The sequence below is a fragment of the Phragmites australis genome, chromosome 6, assembly GCF_958298935.1.
Source record: "Phragmites australis chromosome 6, lpPhrAust1.1, whole genome shotgun sequence".
Lineage (NCBI taxonomy): Eukaryota > Viridiplantae > Streptophyta > Magnoliopsida > Poales > Poaceae > Phragmites > Phragmites australis.
In genome coordinates, this window is record NC_084926.1 from 3,192,234 (window position 1) to 3,213,184 (window position 20,951).

Here is a 20,951-nt window from a genome sequence, read left to right on the forward strand (position 1 = left end):
TTGACGTGGACGAGAGACAGGAACGAACGGACAATTGATACCATCTGTCTATTTCTTTTCCATTGGTGACAGATGGTCGTGTTCAAAGTTCCTGACTGCTAATCTCAACTCTCGATGCATGCATCCATCCAACCAACGAGATCAACGACAGCAACTAGTGGTGCCGAAGGAAGCGTTGTTTGTAACACGACATCATGACATGAACAGATATAATGATCCCAACTTTATATTGCACTCTATTCTCTGTTGACTCTTATAGTCTTATAGTCGCTTTTTTCTATTGTTATTGTTGTTGTTGCAATGCTCTGACTTAGCTCTTTAGCTAGGTTCTTAACCCGTTTTACGTGTTTTTAGTCGGTTTTCCGTAATTAATCGAACACGAGCTTTCTTCTTATTAATACAACGGATAGCTCCCTTATCGGTTCAATTGCAATATATATATATATATAGATCTATCAAAAGATAAAGATCTATCAAAAGACGAACGAAAAAATCGGAGGGCCGAAGATTAGATAGGTTTTATATCATAAAATCTATCGACAAATAAATACCAAAATGGATGTATATTAGCAACTATGGCTAGCATACTTCTTCATAAGGATCATGGAGAACATGAGACTTTATGAATGAATAGTTAAAAGAAAGGAACATTGGTACTCATTCTAGGTTCTTTAAAAGACGTATCCTCATTTTCTGTGGAGCATGTATGGAACAAGTCTGTCTTCTTTTTCTTTTGTTGTTCTGTATGTTCTGACTTGATGGCACTCCCCGACATGTTTCAGGCATCTAGTTATCTGATACTGCTAACTTTGGTCTTTGACGAAGCTAACACGTATCGCGGTATCAGTGGAGTAATTAGTCGAGAGCTGCTGCCTGCTGCTCTGCTAGTAACGGCAAATGTGGCTCCACAATGATTTGTGGTCCGTACTAGTAAAGATTTGCAGTCACCCCGGGCTGGGCCTCATAAACAAACTGCATCTTTCTGCCGGGCAACAGAGAGACCTGCAAGGACTCTGAATCACTGATGTATGCATGGCTTGGATTTCATGAGCAACACTGGATGGAGCCATCAACTGGAGGCCATGAGAGCCTCAAATGCGCCTTCAAATTTATGCAGTTGTCTCATCAAAGATGATACGCGATGTAATTGTTGACACAGTACGGCATGTCTTGAAATGACAACGACACAAGGCCTCCGAGAGGAGACAATACAATCAGGCCACTCTCTTTGTTTCGCATTAGACCATGCTTTTATAACAGTGTTTGTGCTTAAGATTCTTCTTAAAAAGATCAATGCATCATTGAAAGAATACAGTCAGAATTCACAAGAGAGCCAGTGTCAGCTCTTCTTTTTTTCCTCTCTCTGGCTCTGTGTCTTCGATCGACTGAAAAGGTAAAGGGAATGGACTGATCAAGCTGCGGAAACCGGTAACCTAGTAGCCTGAATCTACAGCTTGAAGATCCGACACGGTCACCTTTACCTTTTCGGTGCTGAGATGTTGTCGATCGATCTGCGAGGGAGATTCACAGGTCAGTGTCGAATCGCTTTGCAGGCTGCGGCTACTGCAGCAACATAGACACAGTCACAATACATGTGGTAAACTTTAAACCCTATCATTTAGTAGTGATCAGTTAAGGACCAGACTGCATGCTCTGCAAGGCTGCAAGATGTTGACAGCTTACGCAGGCCTGGACCCGCGGCTGGAGCATGGAGGATGCATATGATCGGGTATATAGCTAATTGGCAGCTCGTCGGCCAGCCTAGCTGCCGGTGTTGAGCTGGGAGAGTTAAGTGTCTTGTGTGATCAGATCATAGCTTAAATGCTTAATGGACGCTGGAATGTACGTGATGCTTCTGTTCTATGCATCCAACCATGTTAAATTCGTCGACTGGGACCAGCAGCATGCATATTTCTCGCATGACGATCATTACTTGCAGATTGCATCCGATGGGTCCAAACCAGCTATCTTCCTGCAAAGGGTACCTAAAAGGCTGGCTTATGGTCGGTCCCCTCACCCACCATAACGAAAATTCAACTAGGGCATGGGCATGGTTTATCAAAACTGTTTATCTATGTTGAGATTTATGTTAAAATAGTAGGTGAAAAAAATATAAATTAAATGAGAGAATTAATGTATAGATGAATATCCAATGAGAGAGATAAATATCTGAGATATTTTATGCGTGCACATAAGCATGCGGGGTTGCATTTCCGGAAGAGGCTGGCCGGAACATGAGTTATTAGCTGTCACCGTCGCTGTTTGGACGTGCCGTTGCACTGCATGCAATGGCAGCGGCTGATTATATTCAAGGCTCATCCAGCACGTTATTTAAAGCTTGTCTGAACTTGAGCGATCCCACAGCTTTGGACCTTGGCTGCATGATAAGGGGAAAAAGAAGATGGAACAGAAACAAAAGCACAAAAAAGCTGACTCCACAAATCGACCATGTCGTTTGCCGTTGTCTCGTATCATCTGGTATGGGAGTTGCTACGTGTAGCTCTGGCCTCTGGGTAGTGAATACGCGTCGCTGTCGTGTAATAAACTGCCGTGCCGGCCACTCTGGTGAGAGACGCCATGGTTGGTACTCCTTGTTCGCCCAGCTGCTTGGGATGAAGAGGACAAAAATGTGAGCCGCCGCTCCAGGGCAAGTGGCCAGCATCGTGCATGAGCCATGCCATCAGCTGTGAATTTTGAATGAGTTGCAATAATAGCTTCCGCTCTCCTGATTGATTTCGAATAGCAAGGTCGTTCGCCGCTCGGTGTTCAGATTTGAGACCAGCAAAGGGCTAGCCAACTTCCTTGGGCCCAGACCGGACCTGGCCCGATAGCCCATCGTGGGCTTACAAGCTCAAGCCCAGACCCAACTCCAGGCCCATGCCTGATCTTCTTCACCCCGAAATGGCAGTTGGCATGTCATGCGTGGTGTCATCGTCATCAACAACGTGCAACCAGCTTGAAGTGGTCACTGTGTCTACGGAGCGCACATACAGGCAGCACAGGCTGATAGACAATTGCGTCGCGTCGCATGTCAATGGACGTAGGCACGGACATGGACCACGGAAAGACGGCGAGAAATAAGACCAGCAAGCGCTCTTGTCACGCGGCAAATTCATGACCTGACGGAAACACATGCCATCCCCCGTCATTGAAGACGATCCAACAACAATTTCAGCTCCCAAACGCCGACAAGATTTTTTTGAACGGTTTATCCCCGGATTTTATTACACAAAGGCAACAAAATTGCAACCAGTCTGTCCATCGGGTCCAAAGCATTTACAGCATGGCGAATCGATTGCGCCATTCAATACATCTTGCTTACACATAGCTCAAAGATGAGAGGCGCAATGTTGCGTGGAGCATTCCCATTCAACCAACTTGAGTGACAGAATGTGACCTTTTCTCCATTCCCAACTAACACCTTGATCGATGCGTTGAAAAGTGCCTTGTCTTTGTCATCGCATGGCACTAACATACCTTTCCATGGTCGGTCTTGTTCTTACCATTCAAACCATAGCCATCGAAGCCTCAGCCTCCTCACAAATTTTCCAACTCTAAGGTACCTAAACCACCTAGTGCTTTTGGTTTGGTGATTGTCGACCAATTAACAAGACAGTGCCCCCTTCACATTTTCGGGGATTTTCCCTCTCTATAGGAAACTCCGTCTTATTCGGTCAATTCTCTTTTGAAGCCATTTTTTAATGGCATTATGGTTTTGTGATATATTAGTTGTGATGAAAGAATGGACTTAACAAGAGTATTGCGGCCTGCTAGAGAGAATAACCTTCCTTACCAGCCTGAAAGCTTGTTGCTAACCTTATCTATGAGTGGTTACACATCAACCTTTCTTAATCTTCCTATATGAAGAGACATGTCTAAATATGTGCATGAAAAATCTCTTATTTTTCATGGGAAGCCTTGTGGGATCGACTGCATAGGCAATTTTTGACACCTAATTGGATAGACTTTAGTTTTAGATAGGTTAGTTACCAGGCTTGATCACTTTCCGAAGGAATGTAAGATTTGTGGTAGTGCTTGCAATTCTTCTCTATCGAGGTTTGCAAAAATAATTGTGTCATCCGCATACAAGGAACATCAGAATTTTGCCGATCTTGTCTATAGAGGCCTTAAGATGTTTTGTTTTGCGGTTCGCGAGATGATTTTTTTGAAGTGGGTCAATGGCTAGGATGAAGAGCATCAGCGACAGCTGATCGCCCTACCTTAGCCCCCATGCATGCTTAAAAGGTTTCCCTGGCGTTCCATTCAGCATGACCTAAGAGGAGGAGGTGACCAACAATAAAGAAATCCAATCTCTCCATTTTTGTCCAAAACTGAAATGTTGGAGCATTTCGAGCAAGTATGGCCAGCTACTTGTTCTTGTGAAGATCGAGTCGATGGCTTTGGAAATGTTAAGGTTGATAAACAGTTCCGACTGCGTGTTCTTGTGAAGATCATTGATCACATTTTGCATGTAAAGGAAATTGATGTGAATTGACCGTTTCTTTTATGAAAGCACTCTGCCGTCTTTGAACAAGGTCATATAGGTGAGGTGCAAGCCGATTTGCAAGGATTTTGGTGATGAACTTTGCAATGCTGCTAATAAGGCGTATTGGACGGTAATCATTAACTGCCACAACCTCAAACTTTTTGGGAAGGAGAACTATACTGACAGTGTTTACCAAATGTAGCTTATAGAAACTCTGGATTGTTTCCATTAGATCTTCCTTGACTATGTCCCAGTATTTTCTATAGAGCATACCGATGTATCCATTAGGGCCAGGTGCTTTTTTGAGGTGCAAGGAGTTGATTGTGTCCCACAGTTCTTGCTCATCGAAAGGTGCTTCAAGGCTTGAAAGGTCTCTTTGTTGGTATCCCAGAGCATCCCAGGTGATAGCTAGCTAGTGTGGGACATTTGTGCCAAGCTGTTCAACATAAAATTTGTGAAAATATTGTTTCCTTGTCATGGTGTGAAGAGACCAATCCCTCATCTATTTGCAGCGTCTGAATGAATTTTTTTTACCTCCTACCGTTGGCTTTGATGTGAAAAAAACTTTGTGTTTGCATCTGTCTTTTTGATGTGGACACATCTCGAGTGCCATCTGGCTCCCATTCGCTCCAACACCGCTAGTGCCTGTAGTTTGTGTCTCAAATGTTTTTTGAGGTCCAGCTTATTCCGGGATTGAACTATGAATTCTTATGCCGCGTCAAGCATGAAAATCACCTCACGAGCTATCACCATGCGGAGCTTGATGTCTCCTATATTTTCCTTTTTTTCCAAATTTTTATAGCTTTTGCCGTTCTATTTAGCTTGATGTGGAAGCGCAGAATTGCATCTGCGACCATGACCAGCTGCAACCATATCGTTTTAACGATGTCGATGAATCCTGGCATGGAGGCTCAAAATGATTCAAAACAAAATGAAGTGCTGGCCGGCTTCATTGCTTCACCTATTAGAAAAGGCGGTGCGTGATCAAACTCTCCCGAAGATAAATCCTATAGATAGGATGCCGGGAAGAGTAGATCCCATTCGGGTGTCGCCAAGAGGCAATCTATTCTTGTTAGGGTGTATTCGTTATGCTCATTGTTCTAGGTGAAACGTCAACCATGTAATTTAAGATCCTTTAGTATCAGGTCATTAATCACTCTTTTGAAATGCCACATCATTGGGAGGTTAAGCCAAGAACTGTTTTTATCAGCTACACAGAAGATGAGGTTGAAATCCCCTGCTAGTAGTCATTCTTGCTTCAGCTGCTTGACTTCCTGAATGAAGATAATTTGTTCATTATCCCCTTGCGGGCCATAGACTGATGTCAAAGACCATGATTTGTTATCAGCTAACATGGTGATCGTTGTTGAAATTGTGTGTTGAGTGAGCTACGGTTTAGTCAGAGAAAAATATCTATTTGCAAGTGATGAGAATACATCCACTGGCGCCAATTGATGGGAGTTCTACATAATTGTCAATAAAATCCAGTCCCAGGGCCTCCAACAGGAATTGGGAGGTACATGACTGAATTCTTGTTTCTTGCAAACAAACTATTGTGGCCCCATAAGCTTGCATAAGGTTTCTAGCATATGCTCTTTTGGTCCGGGTGATCAATCATTGTACATTCCAGCATATGATGTTATAGTGGGATTGTGATATGATTTAAAGATCGAATAACAAAGCATTGCATTTTGTGGGTGGAATGATCATAGATAGGTACCACCCTAAACACCCGTTCAATTACATGTAGGTGTCACCCTAAACATCCATTCGATATACGTGCACTCTCAGCCGCAAGAGTTGCCTACACTCTGCCCATTAGGGCTGGCAATTGGACCCGTGGGTTCGTGTACCCGCGGGTTCTGCACCCGACTGAGTCCGGGTTCAGGTCTAAATTTTTGCCCATGGGTTTGATGGGTTGGGTACCCAAAATGAGTCGGGTCGGGCTCAGGTTTTTGAATTCGCCTGCGGGTCGAGTTGGGTACCCATGTCATTCAATTTCCACCTTTCACCCAACCCATCCGGCCCAAACTCCTCTATCTCCATCTATCTCTTTCTCTCCCCGGTTACCCAACCCATCAGCACAGGGGACGGCTCAAGGTTGGCGGCGACGGAGCGTGCTGTAGGGGCGGTGGCGGGACGCGCACTACAGGGGTGACGGCAGCGGCGGCGGGAGAGCGTGTTGCAGGAGCGACGAGCGGCAACAGAGCACGATGCAGGGGGAGACTTGAGGTCAATGATAGCGAAGTGCGCTGCAGGGGCAGCGAGCGATGGAGGGACACAGTCGGCAGTCATGTGGGGTTTCTAGATCTGAGCTGGAGCATGGCAGCCACCTCTACACACCCTCGACTCCACCGATCGTCGCTCGATTCCAGAGGCTCCATGGGCAGCAGCGAAACCCGACAGGCACTCGAAACCCATCAACGGGTGCGAGCTCAGTGCCAATTTTCGCCCTTTGGTCATTTCGGGTTCAGGTCGAATGGAGGCTATTGGGTTTCGAGTCGGGCATGATTTTGCTCCATCAGGACCCGATCCGACCCATTGCCAGCCCTACTGCCCATGCACAAAGCACGGCTGAACTCCAGGAGTTAGAAGCCAAGGAGAGGGATTGAGATCCTCTGACTTCACCCCTCGATACCGTGACTTCAATGGCTGAAGTCGTAGGATCCTGATTCTAAAGAGAGGGGAGGCTCATGATCCAATAGAATCAAACTGGCAAGAGGATTACTATCTACTTGGGATATGTGATCTTATGAAGATAATTTTATTCCATTATAAAAGGATGCATGCTACTGGCTACTCATGCATCAATAGCTGGAAGTGTGGGACTGTGGGGTGTGAACGTGTGGTGTGTTGCATGCTTACTAATACAACTCAAAGCCATTGAGAGATTGAAGTTGATTGAACACAGTATATAGAATTGATAGGAATGACAGAAAATAGAGAGAATGATTCTTGTATCCATTGATGAATGGAGTTTACATATTTATAGTACATGAACAGTCATGTTTGTGACTATTAGGATTAGTAACCGCTAATCAGTTACTCTCTCATTGATCACATATCTAACACCTAAAGGGTCTCTATTCATAACAATCCCCCCTGATCAATTATTTATAATGTAAACTTCTTGTTGAAACTCCTCTAAAAATCCTGTGAAAAAATATGAGAAGAATAATATGTTGACATGCCATTAAAACTACTTTAAAGCCTAATAAGAAAAAATAAGGAAAAAATGATATGACATATATTGGTTATTGCTTCATTGAAGCTCATATGAAAAACCTAGATAGAAAAAACTTATTAGTGAGCTTAGAGAAAAATAATTATATCACGTCTCAAATTCCATAATAGCATGATTAATCTTAATTGTGCATCATTACCATTATGATTAAACTCGAGGCTATTTGTTTTGGCGCACTAGTGCAATTCATTTAAAGTCAATCGGATGAGAGAAGTGAATTCGGGAGAGAAAAGAATTAAATTTACAGTTAAAATAGACTTATTTCTCTAGCAAATAGGGCCCACATGTGGGCTAATCACTCCCCCACCCACTCCCTCAGCTCTCTCTCTCCCCACGCCTCACTCTCGAGCTCCCCAACCGGCCAAGGCAAAGAGGAGCTCCCTCTCACTCCCTTCTCAAGCTCTCTCTCCCTTTCTCCCAAAATCCGGCCTCAAGAGAAAGATTCGAAGTGAGTATGTGGTACCATCGCCATCCTTAGCTCGTAAGCTATCCACCCCTCCAATTTATTTTCGTTTTCCCGAAGGATTCGAGCCAATTTTGGTGTCTTTTGATGTTTAGAGTTGAAACGTGAGGAATATCAGATTTCTTTGTCTCCCAAGTGTTTCACTCCGTTTTCTTCATCACCCGACGGTCCTCAACCTCCACAAGCACTGTGGGTAAGCACAACACGAGTGGTCCTCACCCGACGAGCCAATAGAATTGTTAATAATTTTTCTCATCATCTCTAAGGTAGAGTGACCAAAGCAATCATACCAAGTTTTAATTTAATCAAGATAGAAAAATTATTTTGTACGCAATATATGATACAAGTTTAATATATGTATATTACAATCTAGATGATGTATAGGGAAGCTTGTCATATCCCTTGATTAAGAGGAGAAATTTCTCTTTGTTGTCATCATGGGTTTTGATATGAAAAGTATTTTGACAAATATCTTTATAACTTAGTATGGTATGAGTTGATTCAAGATACAATAGAGCATCATCGATTATAACTTGATTATTCATAGGGAGAGTAATTATGGTACGATCAGAGAAAAAAATAATTGTATCACATACAGTGATTGTCAAAATATTTCCTTGTCTCTTAGTAAGAGTTTAGAAATATTTTGATTTCTCTAAGTATAGAATTTATGGTGTATATGTCCACTTGGTACATTTCTTACTCCATCGGATTGATCCTCATCGAAATCTTATATAGAAATGAAGAATTTAATATAAAATTTTATCATATATATAGAATACCTACAAACTTTATTTAGTATCATAAGTGTTGATACCATATTGTGACATATAATTTAGTAAAGTGATGTCAACAAGTTATTATAACACTATGTAGGACATAGATATAATAATATCTAATTAATTGGGAGACTAATTGAGGTCTTCAAACAAGTCGTTGAAAGCAAATTCTATGATCAAGTTCCCGGTGCTCTTAAAGTCCTCTTCTTTTGCAGAGTGGCGTCGTTGTCTGGTTTTGAAGGAATACTTTGGGGACAATTGGCCTTTCTAGTGGTGTCAGATTGAAGATTGAAATGCACTTCAAATCTTTTGTCTTGAGCTGATCGGCTTCGTCCAACAGACTTGAGATAGAGATCAATCAAGTGTTTTGGGATGCGATATTTCTTAATTGTGTGACTGTAGCAATCACACTTACAATAAATATCATATTTGTCTTTATTGTTCTTGGAAATACCCTTCTCCTTGTCGTGTCTATGGAATTTCTACTTTTTTTGCGCTTCTTGTTGCCTTTGAAGTTCTTTGGGTAGTGTTTGTTGCTGTCGGACTTTGTGGTTTTCTGAATATTAGCATTAATTTCAGGTAAAGGAGCATGAAGCATTGTAGACAAGGTTTTTTTTAAAAAAAATATATATCTCCGTGTCTGTGGGAACTTTGTCATAGAATAGCAACTTAGAGAAGATCTTATGAATAGTGTGGTTTTATTCTTCGATGAACTTTAAGTCCTTGAGGTGAATATTGGACCACTCGTGTTGTGCTTCTGGCAGGATGATTGCTTTTTGTTGTTATAACGCTCTTTGAGCGAGTTCCATAGATCATATGGATTTTCATCTAGCAAGTATTCAGATTTTAAATTTGGATGAAGATTATGCCTTATGAATTATAGAGTCCCATACTTGATTTGATCTAGAAGTGACGTATCTCCTTCTTGAGGAGAATTAATCGTCATTATTAGTTCATAGAACGATAGACTTATTTTCATGTCCATATCCAAGTTAAATAGTTTTGGCCAACTAACTCAATCGAACTAGACGTTGGATATTTTGTCCTACTAAAATGACCAATGATTGAAAGAATTTACACTTTAGGTAAATTTAAGAATCATGCTAACATTGTAATAATCATGCAAAAATATGTAGAGTCAAGTTGAGACTTAAATTACATAGTGTAGACCTCAGACTGTTAGCTAACATGTTAATGATAGTCATAAAAAATGGTGTAGATTTTGCAATAGTATGAGGTATAATCTGTTATTTACCAGTATGTGTCTATATTTCTATTACCTTGTGTTATGCTAAGGATAATATTTGGAAGAACACATTGAAAGTAGTTATTAAGTCAAGATGATAAAATATAGACCTCACAGTAATGATGGAGAATATAAAAATATGTAGTAGATGTCATTGTTCCATGAGCATGTTGGGCTTAATTATGAGTGCAGAATGTAAATTTTGCAATAAAGAAAATTACTTGCAAAATAAATAAAGGTCGATAAATAAACTAAATGTTATGGGGATTGCATTAAAGCAAACACATTGAACATTACAAAATTCTAGAGAGAACAAGGTCTAGAATATAATTTTACATCAGTAAATAACACAATGTGCAATTATTGGAAATACTGATGGCCTAAACATGAAAAGTACTATACACATAGTACTATTTAATTGAAGAATTTTGCAATATTTGAACAACCCAAGGGGCTTTTTTGCAAAAATTCCCTAAAGTAATGGTGATCAACTGCATGTCATCTTGGTCCTGGGCTGTTGTGGCCTTTCGGCCGACCCAATTGGGCTCCCTCGCCCGCCCCATATATAATGGGAAGGATGCGACGATTAGCGTTTCAATCCTAGCTGCATGTCGTCCCCTGCATTGTGCGTTGCTCCCGCATAGGGTTGCCGACATCGGGCGGGCCGTTGGTTGCATCGTCGAGTCAGAGCGCCAGAGTGTCAACGTGTCGCCTTGGGGTTGCCATGTTAGGGTTGTCGTGCATCACCAGGTATCTCGAGCCGGCATGCGCCACAGTGGTGAGCGGTTCCGATGTGCGACGCTTCATCTTGCCACGTTGGGGGCTGCTGCCGGTCGTCATTGGGTGCCGTAGATCGATGGATTGCGGGCATGTCGCCGCACCGCCGTCCTCTTCATTGGTGTTCGACGTCACTGGGGGAAGAAGGAGGGTAGCCTCCTCAGTTGAAGAGATCAAGGTAGGGGTGGTCGTTTGGGTATACCCGAATTTTCGGTCCGGGTATTTTGAATGTCGATCTTCTTAAACTAGTACCCAAAATATGGTTCAAAAATTCGGGTACCGAAAATTCGGTATCCAAAATTTCGGTTCGAGTACCTGAAATACCCAAAATACCCTAATTTCTTATATGGTACTCCTTTTATTATTTTTTGTTTGATGTTTTAGATTTATGCACAGTTATTAAGAAAAAGAAAAAAAAACAAAAGCTTACTACATGCCCTTAGTAAAATTGTCGCTTACTACCTTATCAAATTTGTTTGTCCTAAACTACCCATATTGACCGATGGATAATGAAATTAAGTTTCATAATCTTGTATAATGTATCACAATTCACAAACTAAATGAGGGAACATGCGCTATAAGAACATATATGTCTCTTCTCAAAATAGTATAACATCAAATAAAAAAGAACACTTTTCCTCTCTAGAAACACTAAATGAAAAGAACATAATAATATTTCAGGTACCCGAAGAACATACCTGAAAAAACAAAAAAAATCGGTCATCTGGGACCCATACCTGAAATACTACCTGAAATTTTGGTCTTCGGGTAATTTGGGTTCAGTCTCGGGTAGTTCGGGCTTGGTTTTCGGTCTCGGGTATTTTTGCCCACCCCTAGATCAAGGTGTGTCGAACAAGGCCGGGGTGCCTATTGGCCGCCTTGATCGCAGTTCGACGGAGGCCACCGGTGGAGGTGTTGGCCCGACCGTGCATATGGTCAGGCTCCAGATGAACGGTGTGAGGCAATGGGTGGGGGACCAGCCAAGGATGCGTGGAGGAGTTCGAGGGTGGTTGACGGTGCTATTGTTTGCTGGGCCGGTGAGCGGCTTGGTCCATTGCTGTTTGTGTCGATACGAGGACAACAGATGGGGCGAGGTGAGGACCACGACGATGAAATTCCTAGAAGAGCGTCTGCGGCCATTGTTGAAGCAGCTTCCACAACGTCAGTGACCAAGGAAGAAGCGGTGGTCATGGCATCCACTGCCATGGTGGAAGTGGTGCCTATGGCGGCCATGTCCCTGGGCTAACAGAATACCACGACAATGGTGCATCTAGTGCGGATGGCGACGACGTCCATGGTGCAGATCACGTAGAAGTGGAGGCAATCGAAGGTAAGTTCCTTCATGTCATTCTCACCTTCTGGAAGAGGCCTTCGTGTCTTTGTGTGCTTACCATGATGTGGACATGTGCGTCCTCTGTACAGAGGCTCTTGTGCCACTTGTGTTCATCATTGTGGTGTTCCCAGCGTGGCCAATGAGACTCCATAGAGCGAGAGTGCATCGTCTTCATTGATCGTCCATCTTCTAGACGTAGAACGATGATCTCTTGGAGAAGATGAAGCCATGATGATACTCACCGTTGTGCGTGCGGTCTGGTTAGCGGAGTGGTGAACTACATGTTGATAACGTAATAGAACTCAGAGCCATTGAGAGATTGAAGTCGATTGAACACAATAGATAGAATGGATAGGAATGACATAAAGTAGAGAGAATAATTCTTTTTATCCATTGTTGAATAGAGTTTATATATCTGTAGTACATAAACAATCATGTTCGTGACTATTGAAATTAGTAACTACTAATCGGTCACTCTCTAATTAATCACATATCTAACACCTGAATGTGTCTATTCGTAACACTTACACCATACGGGCTGGCTCTCCCCGCTGTAGCCTTTGCTTAATTCTGCCAGGGAATGGCGACTCAACCACCCGTATTAATAGAGAGCAATTGAAAGGGAGGCGATGCAAACATGCATTGCAATGTCGCAATTCATTGGTGGCCCCTACTTACAGCCTGCGCCCTGCGGGCTCTTACCACGCACACCTCATTCTGTATCAAAGACAGATAATACATGCAGTGGAATGCTGTACACATCTCGCATTTGGCAAGACTTACTGCGAGTACTAATCAGCCATCAAAAGTCTGTTCATAAATCCATAAGCTCATATCAGCAATCATGAGTGATCCATTCAACCAGCCAAACAAATGGAAGCAGAGAGAAGCCCAAGCAGCCAAAAAAAAAAAAGGCGTACATGCATGCTAGAATCTTTCCCTTTATCTTGAAAAAGAGAGAATGTCCAATTAAAGCTTAAGATCAATCGACTGACAGAAGTCAATACCCGAACCATTCATCATCCTCTGCTGCAACTAGAATCTAGACGAGGCTGAAATGGGTGGCAAAATAGGGAGAGTCGGAGAGAGGGGGAAAATGGAAGGATGGAACATAAAGAGTGACGGCAGCAGGAGGAATCGGACGAGCATGGTGCGTTCTTGACTCCTTCGTTTCACGCCTAGCAAGCAAGCAAGCATCAAATCCTGTAAAAAAAACACCTGAAGCAAGAAAAGCTGTCGTGCAAGAGAGGCAGAGAGAGAGGGTGATCAGGTGAAGAGAGCTGAATGAGCATGGATCGGACGGCGCAGCGACACCATGGCAGCAGCCCCGCCTCCTTGAATGGCGAGCATTTAAACCCCAACCAACCATGAACTCCATCGCCATGAAGAGAATTCACTCCTCGCAGCAGGCAAGCGCAGCAGCAGGGGACGAGGGGGAGTGAGCTACGCAGGCATGCATGCATCAATTCGATCCATCGATGGGGCTCCATCAATGGCTGGCGCAATTCAAGGCCGCCTTAATTTGCTCCACAGTGGTGCTGATGAGGCTGTTGACCGTCGCCACCGACTCGGCGTTCAGCTTCGACGACGGCAGGCTGCTCACCAGGATCTGGAACGCCACCGTCACAAGGGACCCGGCCGGCGGGGAACCCAGCGTGCCCGCGCTCATCGACGCGCCGGGCCGGCCGTCGGGCAGGATGGTGAAGCCCGACGGCAGGAGGGGGATGGCGGACGGGTCCTCGCCGCTCATCACCACGTTGGCAGCCGGGATGTCGATCGGCGCGTACACCACCAGCGACCCCGACGCGTCGGTGCAGCTCTCCTGCAGGATCAGCATGCTGTTCTGGCTCGCGTTCAGGCCCTACACACACGTGCATTGTATTTCGTCAAACACCGGAACGCGTTAGTGGAGTAACGCATAACACGTGTGCCGTGTGTGTGCATGCCATCCTTTCACACGTACGACATCGACGAAGTCATCAATCAGATGGGTGCTTACTCTTAGCAAGGAGATGCAATTCCCGGGGTGTGAGCCGTTGGGGATCCGCGACACCACCTGCACCGGGTTGCCGTGCGACAGCACGTCCCACTGCAAAGAACACGAGACGTGGCCATCGTGACACACGAGTTAGAATGCGGTGCGATGCCCATTTTTTTTAGAAAAAAAAAAAGGATCAGAATTCTCTACGCGGCGGCGCGGACCTGAGAGCGCGTGTTCTCGTTGCGGACGAAGGCGAACACCCGGTCGCACGGGACCGGCAGCCAGATGGACGTGGCGGCGCTGAGAACCACGCCGCTGGGCTGCCCCGGGTCCGTGCTGCGGTGCACCATGACGCGGACGCCCAAGTCGTTGGGCCCCGACAGCGTCGTCCACCGGTGGAGCTGGGAAGCGCTCAGGCTCGAGCAGAAGCTGTTCACCATCCGCTGCGATAGCTTCATCATGCTCCTCTTCCCTTCCGGCGTCACTGCAAGCCAATGAACCGGTCGTGGATTATTCTTAGCCGAAAATTCCAGGGCCAACGACAAGCAGTGACCAATGACTTCAATATACAACCAACTGCAGCGTACATGTACCTCCTGCAATGTCCCGGTGTGGCATCCCGGCCGTGGCGAGGCACGCGTACCGTTCGCACGCTCTCTGCAGCGTGGAGAGCCACCGGTGCGCCCCGAACGCCGCGCCGCTCAGGATGAGGTCGCGGTAGAGCAGGTGGATGGGAACCCTGTCCTCTATCTCCATGTGCTCGACCCAGGTCACCTGAATTCGCTCACCAAATGGCAGAGACATGAGACATCATGACACCATATTACGTACGTACAGTGGCAATGCACAAGGAAAAAAAGGAGTACCTTGGAGTAACCATTTGCCATATCAGCGATGAGGCAGCCCGAAGGGAGGCGGCACGAGCGCGACGGCGGTGCGCCGAACCGGGCGTCGCGCTGCTGCAAGTCCACCGAGATGTCGGCGATCGCCCACAGACCGTGCTCGATCTGCCGGCAGTAGCGGAGGAAGCAGAAGTCGCGGGTCGGGACGACCGGCGACATCACGTGCAGCTCCTCGTACATCTGCGTGGTACGGATGCACAAGATTACTCGTGAAATCAATTAAACGATGCGTGCAGTGCCAATGTCAACGTGACCCAACAATCGGGCTTACCAGAACCAAAGACTCGCTCCGCCCGGCCATGCCGTTCATGAGGACATCTATCGTCCGCGCCTTGGACACGATGGCAGGGAAGAACTCCATCCACTTGCACTGCGAAAAGCCGAAAACAGTGACCGTTGCACGTCAAGTAAACGATTTGGTAGGTGAAAAGTAATGCTAAAAGTGTCACGTAACGATTTAAATATTACACGCCGAAGTCGAAAACTCACCGGGTCCATGAGCATGTCGACGAGCCCGATGGCGCTCATGAACACGAGGCCCGAGTCGCGGGACCCCTCGACGCGTACGTCCGGGCCACGGAACGAGCTCCCGGGCTTGGCAAAGATGCTGTCGTAAGTGTCGACGTTGAGCACCTCGGGGCCGCCAGTCTTGACCCAGAGGTGCTCGCCAGCATGCGCTAGCCTGATGAGTTCGTCCATGGCGCGCGTCGCCATCTCGGCCATCATGGGACGCTCCATCTCCGACACCGGCGTCGGGAGCTGGAATGATGGATACCCCGAGGAGCCCCCGCTGAGGAGGTCCAGGTCCAGCGACGGCCCGAGCGCCGGGCTGCCGAGCCCGCCGACTGACAGGTCCAGCGACGACATCGACAGTGGCGGCACCGGCGGCAGCTGCGTGATGGGCCGCCCCAGGTACCTGGACGTCAGGCTGGACACCCGATCAAGCTGCAAGCGGAACGCGCATGACGTCGTGTAAACACAAGAATGCAACGGGGAATCAACCGATCAAGGAGCATGGAGGATGCGGGAAGCGAACAGCTTGCCTCTTCTTTGAGGCGCGCGTTGTCCATGCGCAGCTTCTGCTCGTCGAAGTAGTCGTCGGCGACGGGCGGGCCACCGCAAGTGGGGCAGATGACGTTCCTGAGCGCCTCGCGCATGGCGATGTTCTCGCACCGGATCTTGTCGTTCTCCGCGCGCATGAAGCAGTTGTCCTGGCGTTCGTGCTGCGCCTGCAACCCCGGCCAAACAATCAAAACCAAGTTAAATGGCCGTCTCAAACAGGAATGAATCAAAGAACAAGCCAACCAAAAAAACGTGGAAAATACGGCAACTGATGCGAGAGAAACCGTGGGATACCTTCATCTGCGTCCGCCGATTCTGGAACCAGAACTTGATCTGCCTGGACTCCAGCCCCAGTTCCCTGCTCAGCTGCATCCTCTGGTTCTCGTCCGGGTGCGGGCACTCCTTGAACATCCTGCGCGCGCACACAACGCCGCCCACCACGCCGCCATTTCAGCAAAGGAGTCCACGAAGAACAAAAAAACAAGGTATGGAAGGAAAAAAAAATCGGCGGGCGCACGTACGCCTCGAGCTGCTGAATCTGGCGCGGGGTGTGGCGGTGGTGCCTCTTCTTCCGGCGCTGGCCGTCGGCGCTTTCCATGACGTCGCCGCCGAAGTCCATCGCGTCGCGCGCACTCCTCGCCTCGGACGGCCGCTTGCTTCGGGCGCAATCCGGGAGGACTGGTGGACTAGCTAGCTAGTAGTCGACTAGCGGCAGTACTGGTACCACGAAGGCTAGCTAAGCTAGCTGCTACTCCTAGGCGCTATATAGCCTCGCTCCTATGCAAGAAATAGTACGAGCACTAATTTCGCTGGTCCACGCGAAGCAGCACACCACAGCTCAGGAGGGGAAGGCGCTCGCCGAGAAGAAAGAAAATGAACTATTTCTCCAAGCAGCCCTGGGTTCAGCCACCTATCTATCGATCAGGACTCCGCTTGTTCCTCCTGGCTCCATTAATTCCCTTCCACCACCCTTAACTCCCGCCTCATTTCCCTCCCTCTCTCTCTCTCTCTCTCTCTCTGAGAGTGGACTGAGACAAGCAGGGAGCAGTGTATGACCGGAGACCTGGCTGCTTGGGTTTGCGTTGCGCTTGCGCGTGTGGATGCGTCTTGGAGGAGAGATCAGTGGGACGGGACGAGGAGGAGGGAGGGATGGAGGGAGAGCGGTTGGCGGGGAGGAGTAATAACCGATGCGAATTAAGAGCCGGAGGAGTATTAAAAAGGGCCCCACACGCTCGGTTCGAGGCCCTACTGTTGCTTTCTTGGGTTTGGGTGGGAACAGCTGGAGCCATTTAAGGCCCAAACGGGCCGGGTCTGTTGACTTTACTTTCCCTTCCCCACCCGCCAACCAGTACGCTTCCAGCTCTATCTGCGCTTGGTAATGCTTCAGTGTTTGTGTTACCTCCCAAACCTGCTACTAACATTTTTATTTTCGAATACGCAGGATGATTATGCTTCGTTGTATTAAGTGAAGAAAAAAAATTGGTTACACTCCCTCTCGAAGGAAGCAGACTAGACACATCTTTTTGCTAACATCAGCAGCATAATACTCTTTTCAGTCATAAGAACATGTTGTTTTTGATAAATTATTGTTTTAATGTATAACTTTGATAACTATTTTTATTAGAATATATTTATAAATTTTATTACATTTGTGATATTGTAAAAATATTTTTGTAGTACGAATCTACGCATATAATTTTAAGGTTTTAAACTAAATATTTTAAAAGTTATTGTTAGTCAAAGTTTTAAAATTTTATCAAATATGTTCTAAAACAACATGTATTTACGTATACTTCATGTTATCTTTTGTACTATTCTAAATGAAGATGAATTAAATTCACCCTTTTTAAGAAAAAAAAAACGCTCACCTTCAGATTCAATTTTCCGAAGCCTCGGACAAATCACAAATGGGCCGGATCCTGCTGCAGATCCGAGACTGCAGCCTGGAAAGAGGCGAAGCGGCATTAAATCGTTGGTGGTGTCTCAAATGCGATAATGGTATCGGGATCCAAAACCAAAAGATCAAACTCAACACTTCCTTCTACGGGGTTGGGTTGGATCCATCTAGCGCCAGACCAAGCAAACCAGTATGTTGCCACTTCCATACCCTCACACCTCCTATCTGGTGCATCACTGCACGCACGCACGGGCATGGTTATTATAAGAGAACTGCTATACCTACAACCCGTCCGTCCGACCGATAGTTCCAACCCGTGCACTGTAGCACAGAATACTGTGGCAATACGGAATCGCGACGTAGCCCGACCGCCCGGATCGTATGCATAGTATTTTCATTATTATAAATATTGCATGATAGGTACACACATTTAAAGAAAAATTCTTGTCTAAAAAAATATGTGTTAATCCAACGATCTTCATTATACGAGAAATTATATATAAACTCAGAGAAATTACAATGACTCATTTACTCTTCTAGTGCATCTTACAAAATATATATATAAAAATAAAAAGAATTAATTAATTCTAATACGGACTGATAAAAAAGTCTATTATTTGACCTAATTAAAATTTAAATCACAATCTAGCCACCATGCAAGGTCGAACTTGGGTGCACCAACCCTTGCAAAATTCAGGTGATTCCAAGCCTAAGATTCTGAATCTCGAGCGATAATTGTTAAATAATGGTGCACGATGCACATAACATAGTTTGAACTGTATCAAGGGTGTACTTAGGTTGACCTTATTTTTTGGAAGTTTGTTTCCTAAGCTAGGGCACTCCTGGCTTTGCTCCCCATGGGGAGGCGTGCCGGATTGACGACTCTTTTCAGTGGTAGTATCGCCCTCTTTTATGACCTCTCGAAGTGACACTGAAACATCAAGCCGAAGCCCGATGTGATGCGCATTGACTTTGTATACCAGTATAAATAATCAGTGCTGGGTACGGCATGACAAGCTCCACTGACTTGATCAAATTGAAAACAAGTTGTAATCATTTGCATTGATATGAGAAGAAGGTAAATTCATGGCATTGAATTGTTTGAAATGTCCTTTTTCAAGTTTTCATTTCCGGAGGTTCAGGATTAATAGATGGATGCCCAAATGGATCAAGTTCCTTCAATTGTTCTGTTGGCCTCACGTGTGCGAAAACTCATTTTTACCAGAAATAGGATTGTCCGAGAAGTTCAATTTTGATGAAAGTTTGGTAATTAGTACTCCCTCGGTTCCTCTGATTGCTTTTAGAAATTATCCTAGAATTCTCATTTCTCAACTCATTTTTCGACATTCTAGTTTTTGCCTTTTTTACGCCCTTACAAAGCAAACGCTGCCCATATAAATAATTTTAGTGTCCTTTTAATGCCGGGATAATTTAACAATGTATTATCTCATTCACTAACTTCAGCACCAAAAAATTAAACTACTTATGCTTAGTTTATGTAATAGGTGAGAGATTTTAAAAAAAAATTATAGTAATTCTCTAAAATAGGGCTGACGTCTTTGAGTAATAAAGTTTATGTTTTTACATATACTTTAATTTTCTTCCTTCTAGACTCTTTTTATTGGTTCCCTTTTAAGTTTGTAAGTTTTTCTTTTTTGATTGTGATTTTTCTCTTCTTTTTGAGCTACAATTTTTCCACCTTTATGAAGTAATTTTTTCTTGTTGCTAGAGGTATAAAGGTCCACATACTCATGTATATGAGAGTCTTGAATCTCCTTATCTCTAGACCATTAAATTGAAGAGTTGCTTCTTTCAGCAACTGTTTTTTTACTTTATTATTTATTCAAGTTTCAAGCTTTTGTACACAAAGACATATGGATAGTTTTGAATAGAAATTATAGTTCATATTGCATCCGTAAAGTCATGTTGCCTTAGAACTGAGTGTTATTCGGTTTATACATTGCACATGTCCTTAGTTATTGTTTACATAGAATATCTGTTATTATGTTTACTGTTTATATGCAATGAATTCATTCAATTAAGCTCTTATTTTGATATATATGAAATAATATAAATGCTCATATTATCGCTCTTTACACAACACCTATTACATTCAATCTATTCTAAAAGGAAAGATTATGTAAGTATAACTAGTCTTATCTTCACATGGAATGGCTTATCTTCGTGCTGAGGGCGGCGAGAAGTTCGTCCATAAGTCTTTGCTTTGATTTGTGCATGTTTTAAAAATTCAAATTTTAAATTGATGTATATTTGGTGTATTTGGCCCAATCTAACTCTTATTTGATTTGAGTAGTTGAAAATTTTAAAAGTTCAAAATTTTATTAAAATTTACTAAATGTCTAAAAACACAGGTGTTACATGGCCCAAGCTACCTGAGACACGAAGCAGCCTTTGGCATATCATTGAGCTGCAAACCATAATTGGGACGAGCTATCTTGTGGAGCACAACTTAACCGATGCATGGACATCAATGATATCTATTAATCTGTTCCGAGTAACTGGACATTATTGCTTGAGGACGAAAAACTTTTTTCACGATTAAGTCTACGTAAAGACTAATATGTGAATGGTGAATAGATCTTCGAATAGACGAAAGTTAATGGAAGATCTGTGAATGGTGAATAGATGAAACTTAATGGAAACAAGTTAATTGTTCGGTGGCGGATCGTAATAGTGATCCGTCATCAATAAAGTTATTAATGTTGTACGAGAAAAATAAAAAAAATACTATCATTAGTAATGGGTTATAACTTGATCCAT

General features: G+C 44.5%; 1 protein-coding gene across 2 annotated transcripts; it reads right to left on the minus strand.

Moving 5' to 3' along the window:
• Positions 1-13,269: 13,269 nt before the first annotated feature.
• On the minus strand, positions 13,270-17,438 carry LOC133921114 (homeobox-leucine zipper protein ROC8-like). Of its 2 annotated transcripts, none has more exons than XM_062365866.1 (10): positions 16,795-17,438; positions 16,568-16,685; positions 16,255-16,440; positions 15,701-16,156; positions 15,483-15,581; positions 15,176-15,391; positions 14,903-15,083; positions 14,531-14,793; positions 14,328-14,417; positions 13,270-14,189 (listed from the first exon to the last, which is right to left on the minus strand). In XM_062365866.1, exons 1-10 carry the CDS (start codon positions 16,890-16,892, stop codon positions 13,818-13,820), a joined length of 2,079 nt encoding a protein of 692 aa, XP_062221850.1. In that variant the 5' UTR covers positions 16,893-17,438; the 3' UTR covers positions 13,270-13,817. The 2 variants fall into 2 exon arrangements, with proteins under 2 accessions (XP_062221850.1, XP_062221849.1); XM_062365865.1 differs by having other exon boundaries at positions 14,897-15,083.
• Between the last annotated feature and the right edge of the window lie 3,513 nt (positions 17,439-20,951).

Bases quoted from the DNA above. Each gene is read 5' to 3' on its own strand.
- LOC133921114 (XM_062365865.1), bottom strand. From the start codon at position 16,892: ATGGACTTCGGCGGCGACGTCATGGAAAGCGCCGACGGCCAGCGCCGG. The intron at 16,441-16,567 runs GTATCCCACGGT...CCGGGGTTGCAG, and splicing joins ATCGGCGGACGCAGATGAAG to GCGCAGCACGAACGCCAGGA. The intron at 14,418-14,530 runs GTCCGCGCCGCC...TGTTCTTTGCAG, and splicing joins ACGAGAACACGCGCTCTCAG to TGGGACGTGCTGTCGCACGG.